This window comes from Cyrtonyx montezumae, unplaced genomic scaffold, assembly GCF_038088225.1.
Source record: "Cyrtonyx montezumae isolate F1298 unplaced genomic scaffold, pur_monq_1.0 scaffold_15, whole genome shotgun sequence".
NCBI classification, from domain to species: domain Eukaryota; kingdom Metazoa; phylum Chordata; class Aves; order Galliformes; family Odontophoridae; genus Cyrtonyx; species Cyrtonyx montezumae.
In genome coordinates this window covers 9,756,766-9,779,407 of record NW_027071881.1, presented here as the reverse complement: position 1 = coordinate 9,779,407, position 22,642 = coordinate 9,756,766, and the positions used below count along the sequence as shown (strand labels likewise).

General features: G+C 50.7%; 1 protein-coding gene across 1 annotated transcript in view; it reads left to right on the top strand.

Annotated features, from left to right (window-relative positions):
* Positions 1-19,222, top strand: part of CLUH (clustered mitochondria homolog) — a 29,681-nt gene extending 10,459 nt beyond the window's left edge. The window contains exons 3-26 of the mRNA XM_065732144.1: positions 312-483; positions 626-769; positions 951-1,078; positions 1,718-1,872; positions 2,513-2,638; positions 3,672-3,819; positions 4,507-4,599; positions 5,338-6,032; positions 7,146-7,363; positions 7,884-7,988; positions 8,483-8,583; positions 9,676-9,828; positions 10,358-10,420; positions 11,075-11,319; positions 12,001-12,085; positions 12,527-12,680; positions 12,987-13,126; positions 13,211-13,291; positions 13,805-13,930; positions 14,489-14,610; positions 15,866-15,959; positions 16,631-16,765; positions 18,322-18,395; positions 18,915-19,222. Coding sequence (XP_065588216.1) covers positions 312-483; positions 626-769; positions 951-1,078; positions 1,718-1,872; positions 2,513-2,638; positions 3,672-3,819; positions 4,507-4,599; positions 5,338-6,032; positions 7,146-7,363; positions 7,884-7,988; positions 8,483-8,583; positions 9,676-9,828; positions 10,358-10,420; positions 11,075-11,319; positions 12,001-12,085; positions 12,527-12,680; positions 12,987-13,126; positions 13,211-13,291; positions 13,805-13,930; positions 14,489-14,610; positions 15,866-15,959; positions 16,631-16,765; positions 18,322-18,395; positions 18,915-19,083 — 3,726 coding nt within the window. The 3' untranslated portion in view covers positions 19,084-19,222. The remainder of the gene's footprint in view (positions 1-311; positions 484-625; positions 770-950; positions 1,079-1,717; positions 1,873-2,512; positions 2,639-3,671; positions 3,820-4,506; positions 4,600-5,337; positions 6,033-7,145; positions 7,364-7,883; positions 7,989-8,482; positions 8,584-9,675; positions 9,829-10,357; positions 10,421-11,074; positions 11,320-12,000; positions 12,086-12,526; positions 12,681-12,986; positions 13,127-13,210; positions 13,292-13,804; positions 13,931-14,488; positions 14,611-15,865; positions 15,960-16,630; positions 16,766-18,321; positions 18,396-18,914) is intronic.
* Positions 19,223-22,642: the final 3,420 nt, after the last annotated feature.

Genomic DNA, 22,642 nt, shown 5'->3' with positions numbered 1-22,642 from the left:
AGGAAATGGTCTCCTCTCACATCGTTCTGACCCTCAACAGTGTGGATGGATAAGGGATGAGCCCCCAGTTTCCCCTCACCTGCCCTGTGAGGCCGTGACACCTCTGGGTGCTGACCCCTCCAGAGGTGGCACCTTTACATGGACTCCAGAGCATACTTCCATGCCTGTTGCTACTGGAGCTTGCTGACATGCTGAGTGTCGGTAGGAGAGCAGAGATGTCCCCAGTGTGTTTGTGCTCTCAGGTCCCCTTTGGATGTGTACTTGAGGGAGAGCTGGCTAACAATAACTGGCTGGGTTGTTCCCTTCCTCAGGTCTCTCCTCAAGAGATGGTGCAGGAGATCCACCAAGTCTTAATGGACCGTGAGGACACCTGCCACCGGACCTGCTTCTCCCTGCAACTGGATGGCAATGTCCTTGATAATTTTGCTGAGCTGAAAACTATTGAAGGACTGCAGGAGGGCTCACTGCTGAAAGTGGTGGAAGGCAAGTTCCTTTGGGAGGGAAAGAGCAGGGAGTCCTTCTGGCCACCTGGCAGCCCTTCCTGTGGTTCCTCTTTGAGAACTGTGTGCTGAAGCAGTAAGCATCTGTGTAATTCCAGTTTCTTTCTCTCCTTTCTGCTTATCAGAGCCGTACACGGTGCGAGAGGCCAGGATACACGTGCGTCACATTCGAGACCTTCTGAAGAGTCTTGATCCTTCAGATGCTTTTAATGGTGTGGACTGTAATTCTCTGTCCTTCCTGAGTGTCTTCACTGAAGGAGACCTGGGAGGTATGCAGCAAAAAGGCTCATATGGTGTGGTCACAGCTCTCATCCCCCTGGCTCCCTGCTTCATTGAAACACAGCGTAGCAGTCAGCTGGCCCACCTCACTCAGCAGTGCAGAAAACACTCTGCTTGGAGGATGGACTGGCAGGTTTTTCAGCACTGATTTTTCATCTTTCTCCATTGTAGACAGCGGAAAACGGAAGAAAAAAGGTACTGAAATGGAACAAATTGACTGCACCCCTCCTGAACATATCCTGCCAGGTAGCAAAGAGAGACCCCTGTGTGCCCTTCAGCCCCAGAACAGAGACTGGAAGGTACAGTTCTCCTGTGCAATTGCAACAGCTGTCGGCATATACCATGCAGCAAATGTGTTCAGGGATTGAGAGCTGTGCTGAAGTGGACTTTGGGATTTGCTGTGCTTGGTGCTTAATGAGTGCTGGAATAGCACTGCTTAGCCAAGAGAATAAAGTCCAAGAATGTGTGTGCAAAATGCTGGACATGGTCTGGACATCTGCAGAGCATAACATGGCCAGTGTTGCTGGGGGGGGGAGGCAGGGAAGGGGGAGCTGCATTGCTTTAAAAGCTCCTGGAGACAGGATCTGCAGATCAGTACAAATTATCCTTAGGTTTCCCATGCCCTTGCACTTGGATTCCAGTTTTAGAAGCTGCCATTTGAAAACCAGTACAGCAAGAAATGCATGCCTTGAGCAGCCCAGAGGCCCAGGGTGTCTTTTTACCTTTGTCTCCTGTGTGAAAAGCTGCAAACTGAGGCAGATTAGTGGACTGCAAGTGGCTTGAGGAAGGCTATACCCTAGAGACCATTTTTTTTGTAAGCTCTGTTTGTGGAACCAAGCAAAGGCAGCGGGTAAAAGGACTCCGGGTTGTGCATCAAATGGCTCTAACTCAAGGTGTTAATCCCTACTGATAGGAACTGTTTCTGTTGTATTCTGTAGCCTTTGCAGTGCCTAAAGGTATTGACAATGAGTGGCTGGAACCCTCCACCTGGTAACAGGAAGATGCACGGAGACCTCATGTACTTATACGTCATCACAGTGGAGGATCGACATGTCAGTATCACTGCGTCCACTAGAGGCTTCTACTTGAATCAGTGAGTGACCAGCATTCCCTCTGCCCTGCCCTGCAGCAGACAGCTCCTAATCCCAACTGGAAAAGGGCACTCAAAGAAACATGCTGCTTGATTTTTTTGTTTTGTTTGTTTTCTGTGTGTGTGTGCCATGGAAAGCAGCTTACTTCAGTTTGCTGCTCACATGGGGTTTGCAGGAGTTGTTCTACTGGACTGGGCTGTTCAGTTATGCCTGGTACCATTTCTCTGCTGTGGATAAATGCCTGATGCTTTAGGGGAAGTTGAAACGTCCCATAATGACATCAACTAATTACAGCATTTTGAGTTGTGGAGGGAATTCCTTCCTGACCATTGCAACTGCCTCATTTTGCCCTGGAGGAGAAGTGCTGGCTGCCAGCACTTCCTGACCTGGGTGCGGATTTGAGTAGGAATTTTTTTAAATAGTGTCTATGAGAGACTGTAAAATGACTGCACAGTGCCTGGGAATGTGAGAGGGACTGCACTGGAAAAAGGACAGAGCTCGAGCACACCTCTGCCTTCTGTCCCATTGTGAACTGGATGTGCTCTGTGCTTCCCTGATCTGTGGAAGTAGTTTGTGCTCCACAGTTACCGATGGATCCCGGAGTCTCAGTTATGACAACAGCATGTTTCTTTCCTCTTACAGGTCTACTGCATACAACTTCAACCCCAAACCTGCAAACCCCAGTTTTCTCAGTCATTCCTTGGTGGAACTACTTAACCAGATCAGCCCTACCTTCAAAAAAAACTTCTCTGCTCTGCAGAAGAAACGGTAGCAGCGCTTCTTCCTCTCTAGTCACCTGTGGTGGTGTGATGTTCAGTTCTTGGTGAGGGTGGGTTTGTGGCTGGTCTGTAGTTAGCAGCAGCTGATGTGAAGCAGGCCACGTGCTGCAGCAGGGCCAGGCTGATCTCTTTGATCTGAATACAAAAAAACAGAAGCTTAAAATATCAGGAACACTAACACATGAAGGCTTTGCAGGCTTACAGTGGAGAGAGAACGATGACTTTAAGCGTTAACGCACATTTCTTTTCTCTAATTTCCTTTAGCTCCTATAGTAATAAGGAGCAATAATAGATTGTTTTATTTTCCTGTCCTTGCTGCAGGGACCCATCTATTCTACTCCAAGACAGCAGACCCTTTGCAAAAGCCTGTCATTCTTTAGAGTCCACTTAATGAACTGCCTCGGCTCAGCAGGATGCAAATTGACAGGCACATGGTGTGGCTTTCAAGAGTTCTGCTTCTGCTCTCATTAGGAAGATGAAAGTGACACCATACAAGGGCTGGAAATTAGCAGTGGCCTCCCAGCCACCGCAGTGACTATCTGGCCATTTAAAAATGATTATATTGCATTGCTTGTTGGGCCAGAAGTAAATACAGATGAGACTCTGGCACCTGCTGGGAGCAGACAGATTACACAGAAGGCCATTAGGGGAGGCTTGCTTTTTCACTTCATTAGTGGATGTGTGCTATAGGCTTGTTTTGTAACGCAGCCCTTACGGACTGCAGTGCAAGCTGAGAGCCAGTCTGACAGAGGTGGCTGGGAGTGGTGATCCTCTGCAGCTGCTCCTATTTTGTGCTGAATGGGGAGTGTGCTGGGGAGATGCAGCCGAGGAAAGGGGAATGAGGAGAGCCCAGCCTGTTCTCTACAGACACTGAGTTGTTGAGGGGTGATAGTACTTGTTAAATGGCTTGGTCTTGTTCTGCTATTTGTTAGAAAGTGAAGCTGCAGCAGAAGGAAAATTCTCTTAGAACAGAAATAAATCCTCCTTTGGAAAATGTCTAATTGTTTTCACTCCCCCATTAGGGTTCAGAGACATCCTTTTGAGAGGATAGCAACTCCTTTCCAAGTGTACAGCTGGACAGCTCCGCAAGCAGAGCATGCCATGGACTGCGTCCGGGCAGAAGATGCATACACTTCCAGGCTGGGCTATGAAGAGCACATACCTGGACAGGTATCAGTCTAACTCTCTCTGAGAACCCTGGCAATAGTTCTGCTGCCCACTGCACTGGGAACCAGTTAACTTTTACCAGCAAGTAGACCTTTGGTATTCTGAAAGGGTTTTGCACATCAAAGAGAACATCCATGAGTCTTTGTTCTCAACAGTATCCTTAACAGCAGAGGGCTGAGCTGTCCAGGCTGCAGCTTCCCTAGGTATGCAGCAGTCTGAGCAACTTCTGCTCAAGTACTTAGAAATTCTGTGTGGCACCACTGCTCCCTGCAAACTGCAGAGTTTCTCTGTGCTGGTCAGGCCTGGGAAAGCTCTCGTGTCTCTTAGCAAACTCTCCTAAGGGTGACAATTGCAGCCTCCTAGCACGAAATGTTCCAGGCTGTGCATGGTGCTGGGCTGTCATGGCTGCATGCAGGTAGTGCCTGTGGGGCTGTGTTGCAGTGTGCTGGCTAACCAGGTCTGCACTGGGTTACTCTGGTGTTAGCATTCTGGCATTTCAGACGAACTGTGCTGAGTAATGTGGACTAACAGGCTGTTGAATGAGATCAGCTCTTGAGGAGTGATCCTGCTGTTAATTCTCTTCCTCTGAACGTCACTGCAGTCTGAGTTCTTCCCTTCTCCCTTCCCTTGTAAATGATAAATGCTGGCTTGCAGCATATATTGCTTCCCACAAGACTTTGACTCTTTCAGACCAGAGACTGGAACGAGGAGCTGCAGACCACACGAGAGCTGCCACGCAAGAACCTGCCTGAGAGGCTGCTGAGAGAACGAGCCATTTTCAAGGTAACTTTGGGATCTGCAGGCGACTCATTACACAGCCCCTTTTCTGCTGCCTGTGTCACACCTGGACAGTTCACTTGGCCCTGTCCTTTAGAAGCTGCAAGATGGGAGCCCCCATTTGTGAGCTAAGGGGTCTTGTTCTCTCTCACATATCATATAACTGTAGAATCATCTGGGTTGGAAAAGACCTTCAGGGTCATCACATCCAACCATCAATCTGAGTTACCAAATCCTACCACTAAACCATGTTCCTGAGTGCCATGTCCACGCATCTCTTAAATGCCTCCAGGGATGGGGACTCCACCTCTTCCCTGAGCAGCTTGCTCCAGTGCTTGACCAATATCTGCCTTCTGCTCCCAGCTTTGCAGGGAAGAATTGTCGCCCTTGTCTCCCAGCTGACTATGAGATGGTCTCCTCTTAGTCCTCTGCTGTTGTGTTTGATCCCACTCTCCTTGAAGTGGGTAGGAGGAGAAGGGGTAGGGGTGGACATGGTTAAAACTAAACCCTCCTCTGCAGAGAGCTCATGAGACTGAGCTATGGTGACCCCCACTGCTCTGGCTCCTGGTGCTTGTATCCAAGCCATGGCCAGGCTCACAAGACAAAAGCCAGCTGGCCTGCCTGCCTGCTGCAGGGCCGTGAGGAGGTGAGGAGCAAAGGAGAAATTCACAGAGTGCTTTGAGAGCGCGGTGCGGGGAGGAGGTGAGCCATGTCTTACCTGACTTTCTTTCTGATTGCCTCCAGGTTCACAGTGACTTCACTGCAGCAGCAACAAGAGGTGCCATGGCTGTCATTGATGGCAATGTCATGGCCATCAACCCCAGTGAAGAGACCAAGATGCAGATGTTCATCTGGAACAATATATTCTTCAGTCTGGGCTTCGATGTCCGTGACCACTACAAGGACTTTGGTGGGGACGTTGCTGCTTATGTCGCACCCACCAATGATCTCAACGGAGTGCGGACCTATAACGCTGTGGATGTAGAAGGGCTGTACACTCTGGGGACTGTAGTGGTGGATTACAGAGGTTACAGAGTGACAGCTCAGTCTATTATTCCTGGGATCTTGGAAAGGGAGCAGGAACAGAGTGTCATCTATGGGTCAATAGACTTTGGCAAGACAGTTGTCTCGCATCCTAAGTACCTGGAGCTGCTAGAGAAAACCAGCAGACCGCTTAAGATCCAGAAGCACAAAGTCCTGAATGACAAGAACGAGGAGGTGGAGCTGTGCTCCTCAGTGGAGTGCAAAGGCATTATTGGCAACGACGGCCGTCACTACATCCTGGACCTGCTACGCACTTTCCCTCCAGATCTAAACTTCCTGCCTGTTGAAGGGGAGGAGATGCCAGAGGAATGTAAGAAAATGGGGTTCCCCAAGCAGCACAGACACAAGCTTTGCTGTCTCCGGCAAGAGCTTGTTGATGCCTTTGTAGAGCACAGGTGAGCTGAGCTCCCCGCATCCTCTGCTTGGAACTGGTGATGGTTGAAGTCAGGACTGTGCTGTGATGTCCTGTGACACTGCAGCAGAGCTCCCTGCAGCTGCGTGCCCCACTGCCTGGCCCTGCACATTACAGAGGCTCACTGAACGAGAGATCCTGGCAGGGCTGGAGGGAGCTGGGGAAGAGGTGGTTGGCTCTTTAGTCTTCAGATCTGTTTTGATGCTTCGTGTCCTTTCTCTGCAGATGCCCCAATCACCTGATCTCTAGGGAATGAGAAGGATTTATGCTTGTCTTTTAAGGCTATCCAGACATCTCAAACCCTACATTTTTTTACTAAAGGCTGAAAAAAATGACCTGTGGGAGCTGCTGTAGGCAGTTGTATGGTGGAGCGTGTTGGTGTTGGGCTCATACAGTGCAGCAGAGGGGGGGAGCTCTGGGAGCAGGCAGTCACGTGGTGCAGCTGCATGGGGTAATGCTCCTGCTTCCCATGATGGGGGCTGCGGGGTGCTCTGCTACCACAGGCAGTCAGAGCCTGTGCTCTGCTTGCCAGGAAGGCGAGCCCTCAGCTGCTGCCAGAGGAGCTCTGCCCACTGAGCAACCAGTTCTGCAGCCAGCACCCTGCTCTGTCCTGCCCTGTGCCCACAGGCATCTTCACTTCTGTCTGGGAGAGGTTCCAGACCAGCAGCCTGCAGGGCCATGGCTGGAGGCTGCTGCTGCACGGCTAGCGAAGCTCCCAGTGCTCAGGTTTCATGATAAAATTGCTGCTGGATTTTGTTTGTCAGTTCTGTCTGTTTGGCAGTAAGAGTCTTCCTGAGCTGTCTGCTGGTGCTGCGTGTGGAAAGCTACTTGTAACTGCTGCAAGGAGATGAGCTTCCCATTGTGATGTGTAATGGAAACCCACTTCTTTGTCTCTTCCGACATTCTGGTGGAAGATATTAGAATAATGTGCACTCTGTGAATTCAGAAAGCTCACTGATAGAGGGTGTCAGCTGTGCCTCTGCAGGGGGAAGCTGGGTGGTCCGTTACCCCAGCTCTGAGCTTTTCCCCTCGCGGTAGAGTGGTGATCCTCTTGCATTCTCCTGCTGTACTGAATTCCTCTCTTACTTCGCTGTAGGTATCTCTTATTCATGAAGCTGGCTGCACTGCAGCTGATGCAACAGAAAGCCAACAAACAGGAGAGCTCAGCTGCACTGGAAAATGGCACCTCTCCCGAGAACGGTACGGCAGAAAGCGAGAAGTCTGAGTCAGATGATGGGAAAACAGATGACAGCGTGACTGGACTTGATCAGGTTAAAGAGCTGGCTGAGACCATCGCATCTGATGATGGAACAGGTACGCAATCCTTGGCATCAGAAGCAGCCCTGCTGCTGGCTGTGCCTCTGGTCGCAGCTGTGCCAATACAGAGGTGCTGGGGGTGATTATTTGCTGCTAAACAGGACAAGCACTGCTTCTGCTATCAATGCTGTTTTAGCTCTTTGCATAGAGCCATTCGCACACCAGTACATTAATCACCCAGGCTGCCTGGGGGTAGGTTGGTAGTGTCTCTGCTGCACAAGCCTATCAGCTGTGATGCCGGAAGGAGAGCCTCAGCAGCAAGCAGCTCTGCAGGGCCAGCAGCCAGGGCTGGGAAGTGCACAGTGCTCAGACACCTTCAGAAATCCCCAACTATCTGATTTTGCATTTTTGCAGCTGTTCTCCTTTCCATGTATCTTACAACTGATGGTGTTTATAATGGATTTCTGCAAAATGAGCCATCATTACTGCTTTAAATAACAAAGCTTTTTTCTTTAATAGCCAGGTTATCGTTTTCTGAAATCCACATTCATTTGTTCTTCTTTTCTTCCTCCTCCAGTCGATCCCAAAAGCAGAGAAGTGATTCGGAACGCTTGCAAGGCCGTGGGCTCCATAAGTGACACATCTTTTGACATTCGGTTTAACCCAGACATTTTCTCACCAGGTATGTGCATAAAGAGCTCGTTCTGATCCTTCCTGTGAGGACTGCTGTACGCAGCCACCTGCAGACAGTTATGTTCCGGAGCCTTGACTGATACCACTGGCTTTTGGTGCAGAGTTCCCCATGCAGCTCAGACACAGAAAAAAGAAAACTAAATCTGCTTGCAGTGCTTCAGCTACCAAATGCAGGCAGTGAGCTGTCTCCCACTGCTGCACTTGGAAGTTTTCAGAGTGCTGCCAGGATCTTGAGCTGCTAGAGGACATGGGAAGAGGCGGGTGTGGGGGGAAGCGTTCAATTTGATCCTAATTTTTTTGTTCACACACACACAAAAAAACCCACAGTTGTAGTAGAATGATGTTGGATCCTCTGTGAAGGGCAGGTTTATTTTGGTAACATTATTTGAGGGAGGCAGATCCACTTGAGCTTTTTAGCTGCTGTTACTGCATGTTCTCTCTGTGTGAGTTAGTGATTGGTGCTTTCCTTTTTCACCCTGCTAGGTGTTCGTTTTCCTGAGTCGAGCAAAGAGGAGGTGCAGGATCAGAAGCAGTTACTGAAGGATGCTGCTGCATTCTTGCTCTCGTGCCAGATCCCAGGTTTGGTAAGCAGCTGAAGGCCAGCAGTGATCTCTCATGGAGCTTACTTCAACCTTGGCCACTCTGAGCAAGCGCTGCCATGGCAGTATGCCAGCCTCACTCCCATGCAGATGCTGCCTCTGCTGCTGGCAGCCAAGTTCTGGCACCAATGGTACAGTGTGGTAAACAGTGCCAGCATCTCTGGTGCGAGCACAAGAGGGGTTTTCCATTTCCTGTCTTGCAGAACAGTTTTCCCACTCACTCCAACAAAGAATTTTTGGCACTAGTCATCAACATTATTGCTGAGAGTTTGAGACAGTAAAGGCCACAGAAGTCATCCTCCCTGCCCCTGGGCATCACACACTGCTTTCTATGTTATCTGACCCTGATTGTGACTCAGCTGGTGGTTAATTGCTTGGAGTGCACTGGGAAGTTGTTCTTGCTCATATCTAAAAACTCCTTCTGCAAGTCTTAAGCTTTTTGGGTGCTAACCCATGTGCCTGGCCTGATAAGAAATATCAGCTGTTCTGTCTGAAGTGCCTGCTGCACTGCAGCTGGGAGGCTGGGACTGGTGATGTCCACTCCCAGAGGCCTCATGGCTGTTGGTTTTACCTTGGAGGGGCTTTTCCTTGCTGGAAAACTTCTTTTGGACTGTAGCTCCTTATAAATTCCCTAGTTCCTTAGTCAGCATAAGCTTTTAAGGCTAGCTGTTCAGTCTGAAAATGAAAAAGGAGGGGGAGTGAATCAGAGAAGGACGTGGTGATGACTGCTGTTCTGCTGGGGCGTTGATACACTAGCATATAGATGCAGTGTGCTGCACAGGGACTGTCCTCCCTGCTCTGTGTGTCAGAAAGTAACTGTGACGTGGATTAAATGACTCTTTATCAGCACTGCAGCACAACTTGAAATGCAAGTGCCATTTCCTGTTATCAGCAAAGTGTCTTACAGTCACCGATGAAAAACATTTCCCGTGAAAAGACCAGTGAAGCTGTGTACAAGCAGCAGCTCTCCCGTGGGCTGGAAGCTGTCCCTGCCCTGTCCTGTACCTGTGCAGGGGAGCCCTGGGCCGTGGCCTTCATGTCTGTCCTCCGTAACCAACGTTTGCATGTACCCTGCAGGTCAAGGACTGCCTGGATCACACGGTGCTCCCCATGGACGGGGCTACCTTGGCAGAGGCCATGCACCAGAGGGGCATCAACATGCGATACCTAGGCAAAGTGCTCCACTTCATCACCAAGACCCCTGGCCATGCTCAGCTGGATCATATCTTTGTAAGCATCAGCCTTAATTTCAGACTGTCAGCTCCAGCTGCCTCTGGCCTAGCGTGCCCTGTGAAACAGAACCAGCTTCAAAAACAGAGAAGGAAGGAGAAGGGTGTGTAGGTGGTCGATGGGGAGTTTTACTCCCAGTTCCTTAGTGGCTCTTGTCATGTTAGGCTGTCTGAGTATCCTTTGGGATAGTTCTGCAGGGGTTCCCAGGTGTAATAGCAGACAGCATACAGTTGGATTTTAAGCCTCTGATACCTGGCAAGGCTTTGGGTCTGACTGGGAGGTGGTGTTGGGAGCGTGGCTGTGTGGGGCTGCAGGGTGGGCTCTGTGCCACAGGGAGGCTCGTGGTGGTCTGGGGGCCTTTCCCCAGCCCCAGGAGCATTGTGAGATGCAGAACAGTTCTCTGTTGTAGGGTAAGGACAGGATTAGGTGCCTTCTGCACATCCTGATGAAAGCCCACTTAAAAAGGGAAGTGTTTTTCATTGTTATTATTGACTGACTCTTAGTCTTTGCTTTTTATTCCTTGGGGTAGAAAATTGGCGTCAGTGAACTGATCACTCGATCAGCAAAACACATCTTCAAGACGTACCTCCAGGTATGGCCTGCAGCCTGACCTCTCGCTTTCTGTGTTCTCTCTAATGACTTTTTTTTTTGCAAATCGAGAGCTGTTAGTTTCCTCTCTTCATTAGAGTGTTCATGGGTGTTGCCTAGCAACAGGGAGTACAGTCTCATTATAGGTATAGCCTGTGTGCAAGGGAAAACAAGTCCCCACTTGAAGATTGGTTTTCCCAAAGAAACGCTCATGCTTCTCTTTCCCGGATCCTCACTGCTTACACTGAAGGCTTTTACAAGTGAAATCACAGCTGGTCTTCCTTGTAATGCCTTTTCTTTTGTTGCTTTTCCCCTTTTATAAGGAGCTTTTCTGTACTGAATGAGCACTGATGCATCCATATACCTGTACACGTGTAGTGTGGCAGTGCACCTCATTTTATTCCAGTGTCAGCTCTGCTTCACAGTCTCTGGTTTCTACCCAAAGTAGAACTGTATATTTGCATGTATGTTGTACCTTTATTTTTTATCTATGTCACTGTCTGTGCTAGTTGCAAATATTTGCCTCTGCCTTTCTTCTCTCCTTCACCTGGGAGATATTCCTGCTTCTGGGAGGCCTGAGTCTGTGCAAGTGCTGGGTCAGAGTAGTGCTGTGGGATGGCAGATGTGTTCCAGGACTGACTCCTGTGTCTTGCTGTAGGGCGTGGAGCTGTCAGGTTTATCAGCAGCCATCAGCCACTTCCTCAACTGCTTTCTAAGCTCCTTCCCAAACCCCATTGCCCATCTTCCAGCTGACGAGCTGGTCTCCAAGAAAAAGAACAAGAAAAGGAAAAACAGGAACCTTGGAAATGCTGATAACACAGCTTGGGCCAGCATGACCCCTCAGGAGCTGTGGAAGAATATTTGTTCAGAAGCAAAGAGCTACTTTGATTTTAGTCTTGAATGGTAAGCAAACAAATTTACCCTTATTCGTGCCTGAACTCTTACAAATGTCTGCAGCTGTTTTTGTTACCTAATATGACGTTCCCTTTTTTGTTTACTGTTTGCATATAAATTTGTATTCTTGAGGAAATCTTGTGGGCATAAAATGGAAAGATATCAGGCTGAGAGCAGCAGAGGGAAGTAGCTGCAATCTGAACTGAGAGGAAGCCCATGAGGCAAAGGGGAGAAGGGGAAAGCTCTCCTTAGTGGTGTGGAGAGGAGCAGAATGTGAAGAGTGTAGGCAGAAGTCTGTAAGAAAGATGATTTAGGCTGAAGGCAGCTTGTGTGCCTAAAACAAGGGCAGCTTCTCCTGCATCTGAAACGGAGATGGCCAGGGATGCTGCTGGGATGTGCAAACATTGAATGGTGGCCTGAAGCAAACAGGGCCCCACGAGAAATGATGACCAGCTGCTGAAGCCAGTGCTCACTCCTTTCATGGCAGGGACAGCTTACTGCCTGCTGGGAGAGCACACCAAATTTCAGGACTGCTGTGCAGCTCTGTAAGCACCGTTAGCACCCAGGGTATTGTTCTGGTTTCAGTCAGCTCTTAGCTGTAGAGGGAGCTGTGCATGAAACACTGCAGAGTAGGGATGTTCTTGAGCAGAAACTTCCCTGGCAGCTCAAGCCTGTGTGTGCTTTTTGCAGTGAGAATGCTGACCAAGCAGCTGAAATGTATAACCTACAGAAAATCACTCTTCTTCGTGAAATCTCCCTCAAAACTGGAGTCCAGGTAAGATCAATCCCTCCTCTCATCATCTTTGGTACTGGGAAGCATGCAGTGCAAACTGCCTGGTGGGGACAGCCTTGCATGCACATGGTGCAAGCCCCCAGAGGTCTTTGAGGCATTAATGCTGGAATATGGGGTCTAATTCCATGAGAAGAGGCTTCAAACCCAGTTCCTTTTAGGGTAAATTGGTCGTGCATCTCCTGCCCAGTCTGAATTCCTGTAGGTTGCTCTGACAGCCCAAACCTCCTGGTACCAGCGCGGCTGTGCCTCTGCCTGCACAGCTCCCAGCACACACCTGTGGTGGTGCACACCTTCACGAGACCCCAGGCAGTGATACGTGAGCAGTTAGCTGTGGCTGTGATTCCACGTGCAGAATTCAAGGCTCCTTTTCCTCTCTCCCTGCCAAGCACCTGTGAAAGCAGTGCCTTTTTTTGGTTCCTCCAGATACTGCTGAAGGAGTACAACTTTGACAACAGACACAAGCCCACCTTCACAGAGGAGGACATTCTCAACATCTTCCCCGTAGTGAAGCATGTAAACCCCAAAGCCTCAGATGCTTTCCACTTCTTCCAGAGCGGGCAAGCAAAGGTTCAGCAAGGTACAGCAGCATGCCTCTGTGCCTCTGCCTCCCCTCCTGCCTTCTTGTCGCTGAGGATCGTGGTCTTTGCAGTCTTGGAGGCCACGTGGAACACACGTGCCATGAAGGCACCAGCTGTAGCACGGACGGGTGCAGAGTGGGGATTTTCCTCTGAGGTTGAGCCCCTGCTCAGGGCAGTGACGTGGAGCTGCACCCCCCACTGCTGTTCTCAGCAGTGACGTGGTCCTTGCTTCGCGTGCATCGCTTCTGCAGTTCTGTGAGGGGTTATTTCACATGGGTGCGTACATGCATGTGTATTTTTTTCAGGTTTCTTGAAGGAGGGCTGCGAGCTCATCAACGAAGCCTTAAACCTGTTCAACAATGTGTATGGTGCTATGCATGTAGAAATCTGTGCCTGCCTGAGGCTGCTAGCTCGTCTCAATTATATTATGGGCGATTATTCAGAGGTGAGCAGAGCGCTCGGGCAGGGTCTGCTTGGCCTCCCATTTGTGCCCTGCGCTCACTTGCTCTGCACCTTCTGTTCTGTTTAGGCCTTAAGTAATCAGCAGAAAGCGGTGCTAATGAGTGAGAGGGTCCTGGGCATCGAACATCCCAACACGATTCAAGAATACGTGAGTACAGCGTATGGGGAGAGAAGCAGTGCTCCACGTGTGCACCTGGAGTCCAGGAGCCTTCATTCACACCCCACTCTGGAGAGCAGCTGCAGTTCCCTTCCCAGAATCCTGCTTCCATCACAAGCTTCGTGCTTACGATTCTGTATGCTCTATTGAGAGTGTGTGCATTAGAAGCACTCCACACGATCACTGTTTGTCCCCACTTGGGCTTCTGGGGTTTTGTCTGCTGGGTGTTTATATACATTCATTAATTCTTCTGGCTTTTACCCTGGGCTTATGCCAAAACCAAGAAATAGCAAGAACCCTACAAAGAGCACAGGCACAGCATCTTACAAATGTAGATCAGTTCTGAAATATGTCCTGAGGTTCATAAGAGATTCTGAAGTGAAGCATTTCAGCAATTCTTCCTCTGCTGTGGTGTGCTCAGCTGGGGAACGGAGCAGAAAGGAGGGAACACTTTGCTTTACAAAGGGTTAAAACATTACAGGTGGGTTTTGTCTTGTCTTACAGATGCACCTTGCTCTGTACTGCTTTGCAAACAGCCAGCTCTCTACAGCATTAAACTTACTGTACCGTGCACGCTACCTCATGCTGTTGGTATTTGGGGAGGATCACCCAGAAATGGCACTCTTGGATGTAAGTAATCCATGTCTTTGAGAATCTCATCTTTAAGAAACTTCTTGATCTTAAACCACCCATGCTGCTGGCTGCTGAAACCGCACTGAGGCGCTGCACTTTCATCCCTGGGTTATATTACTCATTAGCACCATTAGAGGAAGGGGAAAGGAATGCAATTGTTTGGCTGGGAAGGTTGGCCTTGTTTCCCTTACCTAAAATTCATGGAATCAGAGTGATGGGGGTATGAAGGGCTCTGGGCTCCATCTGGTCTGACTCCCCTCCTGCTCAGGCAGGTCGCCCAGGGCCATGTCCAGGCAGCACTTGAATATTCTAAGGAAGGAGATTCTTTCTTTTCCTTCTGTCTGGCTTGTTTGGGCCGAGCTCCCAAGAAGGAAATGTCATGTTATGTGCTGGAGAGATCCACTGAGGACTTCTGGCTCTAAGGGCCCTATCAAGCAGCAAAGCACCTGCGGTGTTGGTATGCAGTGAATGGAAACTGGGAAGCAGTAAATGTGTAGTTGGAATTGGTGCTTCTGAGTGCTTGCCTGACTACCTCTGTGTGGTGCATCTGTGCAGAACAACATCGGCCTGGTGCTCCACGGGGTTATGGAGTATGATCTGTCCCTCCGGTTCCTGGAGAACGCGCTGACCATCAGCTCCAAGTACCACGGCTCCAAGTCTTTGAAAGTGGCACTGAGGTGAGGCAGGGAGCAGTGCTGGTGATCCCCATCCTGAGCGTGCTCACTGTATGTGGAGGGCTCTGACCTGCCTGTGTCCAGCTGAGTGCTGCCAGCCCCCTTGGGAGTGCTGGGCTGCCTGCAGCATCTGAGTCAGTCTGGAACAGAGATCCTTTTTCTTAAGGTTAATTGGGGGATCTGCTTAATGACTCAAAAAATATGTCAGGACGACCCTGACCTCCCAGATTCTCAGCAGAAAGACGCACGTGCCAAGGGAGTGCTGGAGAGCAGTGCTCAAGTAATTAGAGGGAGACGAGCATGATATATAAACACTGTATGTAATTGCTCTGGCCCTCAGGGAGACACCTTTGAGGAAACATCATCTGCTTCTGTCCTTCACCATTAAAGCCTTTTATTTCACTAAAATCCTGAGCAGCTTTTTGTTTCCAAGGCAGTGCTGTATGCTCTGTCCTTGAATACAGTCCTGGCTCACAAACAACCAAATAGTGGTCCATTCCTCACTGCTACTACCACCTTCCATCCCATCTGTTCTTCATCAGGGTGAAAATAAATCTTATTAAGTGCCTCCAAGAGCCTGATCTGTTTTCTAGCAGCTGATGGATGTGCAGTCTGCAGAAAGGATCTCTCCTTCCCTCAGTAGTGATGGGATGCCCGTTGAGATCCATCACTTCCCAGGGAGCATCACCGCCAAAAATAGAAGTCTTTTTTGCTCCATAAACATTAAGGAAGCAAAGCCCAAGCCAAGTCAGCCCTCCCAACTGGAAAAAAGCAACACAGGAGTCTTGGATCCCAGCTTTGTTTTTGCTGGTCGTTTCTCTGCTGGAAAACTTTAGATTGATTAACCAAATTATTCACACAATTGCTTTCAAAAAACAAAAGGATCATTTTTTTTTAAGAGGAAAGGCTTCTAAATGCCCCTTCCTTCTCCACTTGAGTCTGCCAACATGTCCTTCCCTACATTCAGTGCACTGCTGTGACCTTCAGCTTTCCTGGCACAGCAGGAAAAACTCCCAAGCTCAGACTCTTCTTCAGGTTCCTTCTCAGCACTTCTCAGCCTGAATCAGTGCAGCGAGCTGATCCCAGCTGTGGTGGGGAGGAGCAGACTCCAGGGTGCTGTATGCCGTCCTGTCTGTGCCCCTTTGGCACTGCTGTGAAGACTTCTAGTGTAACCTCTGCACTGCTGGCTGTGCTCTGTGGCACTGAAACATTTCTTGCCACTGAGATACCTCTGATACCTCTGATCCTCTTTCCCCAGCCATCACTTGGTAGCTCGAGTGTACGAGAGCAAGGCGGAGTTCCGGTCCGCGCTGCAGCACGAGAAGGAAGGCTACACCATCTACAAGAACCAGGTAAGCATCCTGCGTGCTGCTCCTGTGCTGCCCTGCGGCCCCGAGCAGGCCCTGGTGCAGAGCAGTGGCACAGCCTGAACTGAGGGAGGCCCTTCGTGATCAGCACAGGCAGTGCTGCTGTCCTGTGCAGTAGCTTGCTCAGGTGATGCTGAGTCTTTGGACCGACTGCTGCACGTTCTTGCTGTACCCATCACTGGACAGAAAGTTCTGGAAGTGGCTGAGCCCCGTGTTCTGGCAGGGCAAGGCGGGAGCTGCTCGGTTCCTCCCACTGCATGCATTGCCTGTCTTTCAATGCCAGCCTCGAGCTGGTTTGGTCGTGGAGCAGTTCTGTGGGCAGTTCCTTCTGCTTGGAGTCCTCACTGATGTACGGTGAAACTTCTGCATCAGCCCAGCTCTGTCCCAGCACGCCTGCAGCTGCACGCTGTGATTCAGTCCTGGTGCTGAAAGCACATCCTGGTGGAGGGGATGCCTCTCGCCCTGCAGACGTGCTTCTACTTGAAGGAAGGGCGTACCTCTGACAACGGCTCCAACACAAATGGTTTTTATTTTGTTGTCAAATACAGTTCTGAAAGCTTTCTCTACGGGTGCTGAGCTGGCAAAGACAGGAGTGCACCCCACTTGGAATCCTGCTCAGATTTGTAATGCAATCTTTTTTTTCCTTTTCTGATTAGCTTGGAGAACACCATGAAAAGACCAAAGAGAGCTCTGAGTACTTGAAATACCTGACTCAGCAAGCTGTCGCTCTTCAACGCACAATGAATGAGATCTACAAGAATGGCTCCAATGCTAACATCATGCCACTTAAGGTAAGTACGTGATGAGAGCAGCTGAGAGTACTTGCCATGGGGGCACGTTGGTGTTCTGGTGCTACTGAGGGACACGAGGGAGTACGAATGCAGACTCCTGTGTGGACAGAGCAGGAACAGCTGTGGCAGTTCAGGCACTTGTACAGGAGGTCCTGGCAAAGGCAGAGGGTCAGACACCGTGAAGTGCTGTCAGTGTGAACCAAGGGTCTGTCTGCTCTGTGTCTGTGTGGGGCTCTTCTGAGCTCGAGCAAGTGAGCAAAGCTGACTGCTCTGCAGGGGGCACCCAGGGGACTCCAGAGCCCACAGTGGGTGTGCAGCGTGGGAGCGTGGAGCACCTACACCCAAACGTGCCACTGCTCTGACTCACGGGCTGCAGGCAGGTTGCTCAATTAAAAAGCACTTTGGTTTCCTCATCGTGTTTGGGGGGGGGGGGGGGAGAAAAAGGCTGTCAGTCATCTTTCCCCAAGTGCACTGTTCTCCTTCTGAGGACGTCGTGGTGGGGGAGGCTGCCTTGGCCTCCACGCAGCAGGAAGATTGCTCTTACCTGCGTGTGCACCTGGCGCACCAGCAGTTGTCGGGGGCATTTCCTAGGGCACCGTGGTGACCTGCAGGGTGGGTGCTGTCTGTGCTGTGTGTGTGTGAGTGGCTGCTGGAGCACTGCTGGGCTGAGAGCACGGCTCCTGCTGCACAGCAGTTCCCAGTAGAAAAGGCAAAGCAGCATAACTCCCTGTGGGGGTGGTTGGGTTTTCTCACTGCGTGGAAATGGGAAGTGAGGAATTCATGGTAGAGTGATTTGAGCTTGAGGACTTCAAATCAGGCAGATGGCGATGCCTAACAGACAGTATTTGGGTGGGAGGATCAAACCCTTTAAACGGGAAAGGAGAGCTCACCCTTGTTATGATGATTGGAGGGGGAAAAATGCAGGAAAGTGGAGTTGTTTGATTTCACGGTTGATGCAGCAGAACAGCCTGAGAAGCAGCAGTACTACTGAGAGACCATCTATCCTGGAAGCTCCTTTCTACCCTCATCAGAGTATTTAACTGTAGTGATGTCCCAGGGCCGTTTGTGGCTGTGCACATAGGCACAGGTGCTCTGTAACCACACAGTGCTGTGCTGACTTCTGCCCCAGAACCACGGGAAGGGAATCAGTCTTTGCCTGGAGTGAGGTTGACAGATGTGCAGAGCTGTGAGGCACTGTTACAGAACCAGTGTGTCTGAGGGTGTCCTGGTGATGGACTCGCCACGCACACTGTGAGCTTCTTCCTCTGTTAACGTGTGAGTGAATAAATCCCCAATGCCACGTGCTGTAATAGAGCAAGGGGCTCTGAACTTGGAGAAGCTGTTACCCCGAGTGCTAGAGATCTGTCGGGGTTGTGAAGAGGAGCAAAAATAAGCACTGTGCCACGTCACATCTACGAGGCTGTTGTATGAGTGACGTGTGCTGCCTCCTGTGTAGGGGCAGAAGGTTGTTGCTCAGTCAGGATATGCTCAGGAGCTCTCAGTTGTTCTGTGCAGTTTTTGACTTCTAACCTTTCCTTTTTTATCTCATGCTGTAGTTCACAGCTCCCAATATGACCAGTGTCCTGGAGCAGCTCAACATTATTAATGGGATTCTCTTCATTCCGCTAAGGTAGAGTGTCCTAACTCATGGCTTTATGAGTCACCTTACAACTGTGCAGTCTTTGTTCCTGAGACAGCATAAACCCGGTGCTTCCCTTCACCTTGAGGCCTTCTGACCCAAGGTGTAGTTTCCAAAGGTTGGGTACCTTCTTGCTTCTGCTGCACTGACACAGGTGCTGTGGTCCCCTGAAGTTATCTGCTGTCATCAAACCTAAAATCCAGACCTGCTCCATGCATCTTAAGGAAACTGGGCAGAGTTCCCTGGGAGCCGATGCACCCATCAGTGGGCAAGCCCACGGCTGTGCAGCTGTGCCCAGGGGTTGGCCATGGGAGCTGTTCTCAGCCCATCTCTGTGGCAGTGAAAGGGTTCTTCTGCTCAGCTCCATTTCAGAGCAGGAGGTCTCTGCCCATGAGAAATGACGTGCACGGTGCTGCCAGCTGCAGCAGGCAGCGGTGGCTGCCTCTGTCCCTGTGCTTCATTCCCGCAGCTGGTCTAACCTTAGCTACCATTCCTGGTTTTCCCACTCAGCCAAAAAGACTTGGAGAACCTTAAAGCAGAGGTGCAGAGACGCCAGCAGCTCCAAGAAAGCATAAAAAGTGGTGAACAGCTGGAACCAGAGGACAGAGCCGGGGAGGAGAAAGAAGCTGAGCCAAGCATGCCTTCTGCTGCCATCCCCTTAACGCAGAGCCCTGCTTAATGTGTACCTCGCTTAAAAAAGTTAAACCACCCTTTTCTGAATCTGAACCAGGGTCTCGGACTCCCCTGGAGCAGCTCCTCCTTTTTTTTTTGACAATGTTATTGCACTGGTACAATTAATACACAATGCAAAGAACTAATCTGAGAAATGTAATCTGTCTGACCGAGCTTGTATCTGCCACGCAGGGCAGGGGCCAGGATGCAGCAGTGTGCAAAGAGCCGCCCTCGGTGGCACAGCCTGGGGTTGTGCCTGTGTGTGTGTACGTGTGTGTGTGTGCACATATCATCAGTTATTTCTACTCTGTACATATGAATTCCAGACGAACTGTCTTGAGGTGTATACCATTTCTCAGGTCATTTTTATGTTGACTAAGGACACTGCTTTGCTAAAACCAGTACAAGAAAGCCCCTATCCATGGCTCAGCATTCTTGTGAAGTTCAGAGGTTCATTTTCCCCCAGTCCTCGTCCCAATCTGTGCTAAGGAAAATGAAGCAGCCATACTTGTATTGCGGAGGTGACTGAAGCCTGTAATGTGAGTACGTGGGGAATGTACAGCGTTTTCTACATCAGGATATACAGCCATTGGAGTTCTTTAACCATTTTTTCTACGTTTGGTTGGCAGTTTGGCAAGTCAGGGTTTTTTTTTTTTTTAACATTCATGTTCTAATTGTCGAGATACAAAGATAAATATATATATAAATATATATAAGTATATATATATATGATACTCACAGTTCCACCTCTGCTCTGCTTGCAGCTGAGGAACAGGATACTGTACCCAAAGAGTGAGGGCTCCATCTCAACGTTTAAAGTGCACAACCTTCCATTACAGTGGAGACCCCAGTGCCTGGGAGGGACCGGTGGTGGTCTGAGGGAGGAGGGAACAGTGGCCCTATTAACAGAGGGGAGGAGAGGTCAGAAGTGGGGCCTTGATCTCTGCGCTGCCACAGCTCCTCACTGTTACCCCCACTGCCACGTTAACTGGAGTGGTGTCACACACTGTGGGTGGGAGCAGTCTCTCCCGGCACTGAACCCGTGGCCAATATCTTCCTAACCAATGTCTTCGCACCCCGGGTTGCAGACTGCTCCCGGGGCAGCTTCCATTGCTGGCAATGGATGATACCGAAATGCATTCGTGTTTCCCCTCCACCACACACATCCCGGCGCCGCTCTCGGAGCGTGCAGGCTCCTGCTCCCGCTGCAGTGAGAGCTCTGTGCAGCCCATGGCAGTGCCCTTTCCCCGCCGCTCGGGCTGGCCCAGCCGGGCTCCCCTGCCCTGTCAGCCGCGGGCCGTGCCCCGTGCCCACTGCATCGCTTTCACTGACCTGCAGAACCAAGCGCCGTCACTGTGCTCTGCAGCCCCGCTCCCTGAACGCCGTGCCAGGTGTGCCAGGCATCTGTAAGGGGGCGAGGCCGAGGGGACGGAGCTCCCGCGCACGACTTGCTCCCACTGGAGAAACCTGAGCTCCCTGGAAAGCAATCAATAAACGACTGCAGTGCATCTTTCCTACCGCAATCTCTCAGTAGTGTCTTTTAGTCCATTAAAAGCTTCTGAAACGATTCTAAACACGCGTGCTTTCTTTACACTCGTGGTGCTGGGCACCACGTCCCCCCGCGCCCACGGGACGGCCGGGGGACACAGGCACTGCTCCACAGCTCTCAGGCTGCGCCCAAGGACACGAGCACACATCTCCTTTTATATGCATTTAATAGTTTACCAATTGGTACAATAAGATTTTTTTAATATGCAGAAAACATGAATAGATTTTGTTTTACACAGTCTGAGAGCAACAAATCTTACTGTAAAACACAGAGCAGTATTATATACATTCCTTTACTCTTTTCTGTTGGCTTTAAATCGTGTCAGTCAGCCTGCTAACCCCGCTGTGGTCTCCAGCCCTGCCCTCGAGCGCGTTAAGGACAGGCAGCGTTGGCCTCCAGCCCGCGTGCAGGCACTGCTGCCCATCTGCGGGGTGAGCGGGCACGGGGCGCGGACACAGTGCCAACTGAAGCCCACAGCCCTCCCCACTCCTCGTGGCCTCATCCCTCATTCCACACACGCTTCTTTGCCAGAAGACCCTACTGCCTTCCTTCAGTACCCGGGATTGACGTACAGTTGGACAGCAGATAACTCTACGTGCGTTTCCCTTCACTCAACCTCACACCGTTCTCTTTATGAGGGATCATCAAAGCCACCACTGTCCACAAAGGAAAAAAAACCAAAGCAACAAACGAAGTGCCTTTCAAGCAGCTCTGATGTGACCCAGAGCTGTTTAAAAGCCGTGGCCACGGAGCAGAGCAGCGGTGCTGGGGGATGGGCACAGCTCAGGAACCATCAGTCACACCAGAGGACGGCTTTAAGGCTTCTGAAGTGCAGGATGCCGCCAACATCACCTCCAGATTGCGTCCAACCCCCAAGCGCTGCACGTTAAGAGCACACGGACTGCCCGGGCACAGCGTAGCGCTGCAGTGCCGATTTTCGCAGGGAAAGCAGCGGAGCGGGGATGGACCTCCTGAGCCCCGAGCAGCTCGCCGCCCCAGCAGGAGCCCCGGGAAGGCACAGCACCACGCAGTGCCCAACAGGACCAGCCCTGAGATTATCCACGGCCCCGTGGGATAGCTGGGATGGCTCTGCGGGTTCTGGGCCACGATGCAGCCCAGCCCTCCACGCTGCTGCCCTCGGGCAGACAGCTCCTCCTGCACAGCCCTGCGCTACAGCGCGACACGCAGCAGCCAGCCAGCACGCAGTGCCTTCAGCTTGTCATGTTCCTCAACTACGTACACGAGTGTGGCTGTATGAAGCTCCTGGGCTCTACGGGGCCTGAACTGACCACGCTGAACTGCAGATGCACAGGGGGGTTTTACATACACTCCTGTGCATCTGCAGCTCTTGAGCAGCACAGAGAGCAGCGGATTCTTCCCGTGCAAAGCAGCTCACAAAGGCAAAAAGAGCTCATTTCCACAAGCCTGGGTGCAGAAACGTGCTGAAAAGGACACGAGCCAGGGGCGGGATGGGAGAGCTTCGCCTGGACCTCCCCCTGCCCCCAAACCCACTCCTCTGAGCACCACTGCCCCCAGCACTGCCATCCACACGGGGACATCAGCCACTGCTCGAGGGGACAGCTCTAAAAGCCACGTCCAACAGAGTAAAACAGCACAAGGGCACCTGTTAAAGCGTCAGTGGTACTTCGTTACCGCGGAGACCTTCACGGGGATTCCTTAAGAGTCGTTAGTTCAGTCAGTGCTGGGATTCCTAGTGCTCTACAACGGAATTTGTCACAAAATGCTCATTAAAATATTAATTTATATTTTCATTCACCTCAGATCAAAGTATGTAACCCCAGGGATATGCAAATTGAGAACTGAATCTCCCACACAATGCGCAGGCCCATTTCCACACGGGCTGTGTTTGTGGAGGGCATTTGGTCTTCAGTGGTTCCCTGCAGCACCCCCCCTCCCCCACGGGCTTTGTTCTGGGGTGGGGCTCTGCTCTTCCCTTAGAAGCCTGTATCGACCTGGAGCTGATGCTCAAGGTATTTACTGCTTTCTTTAAAGCATT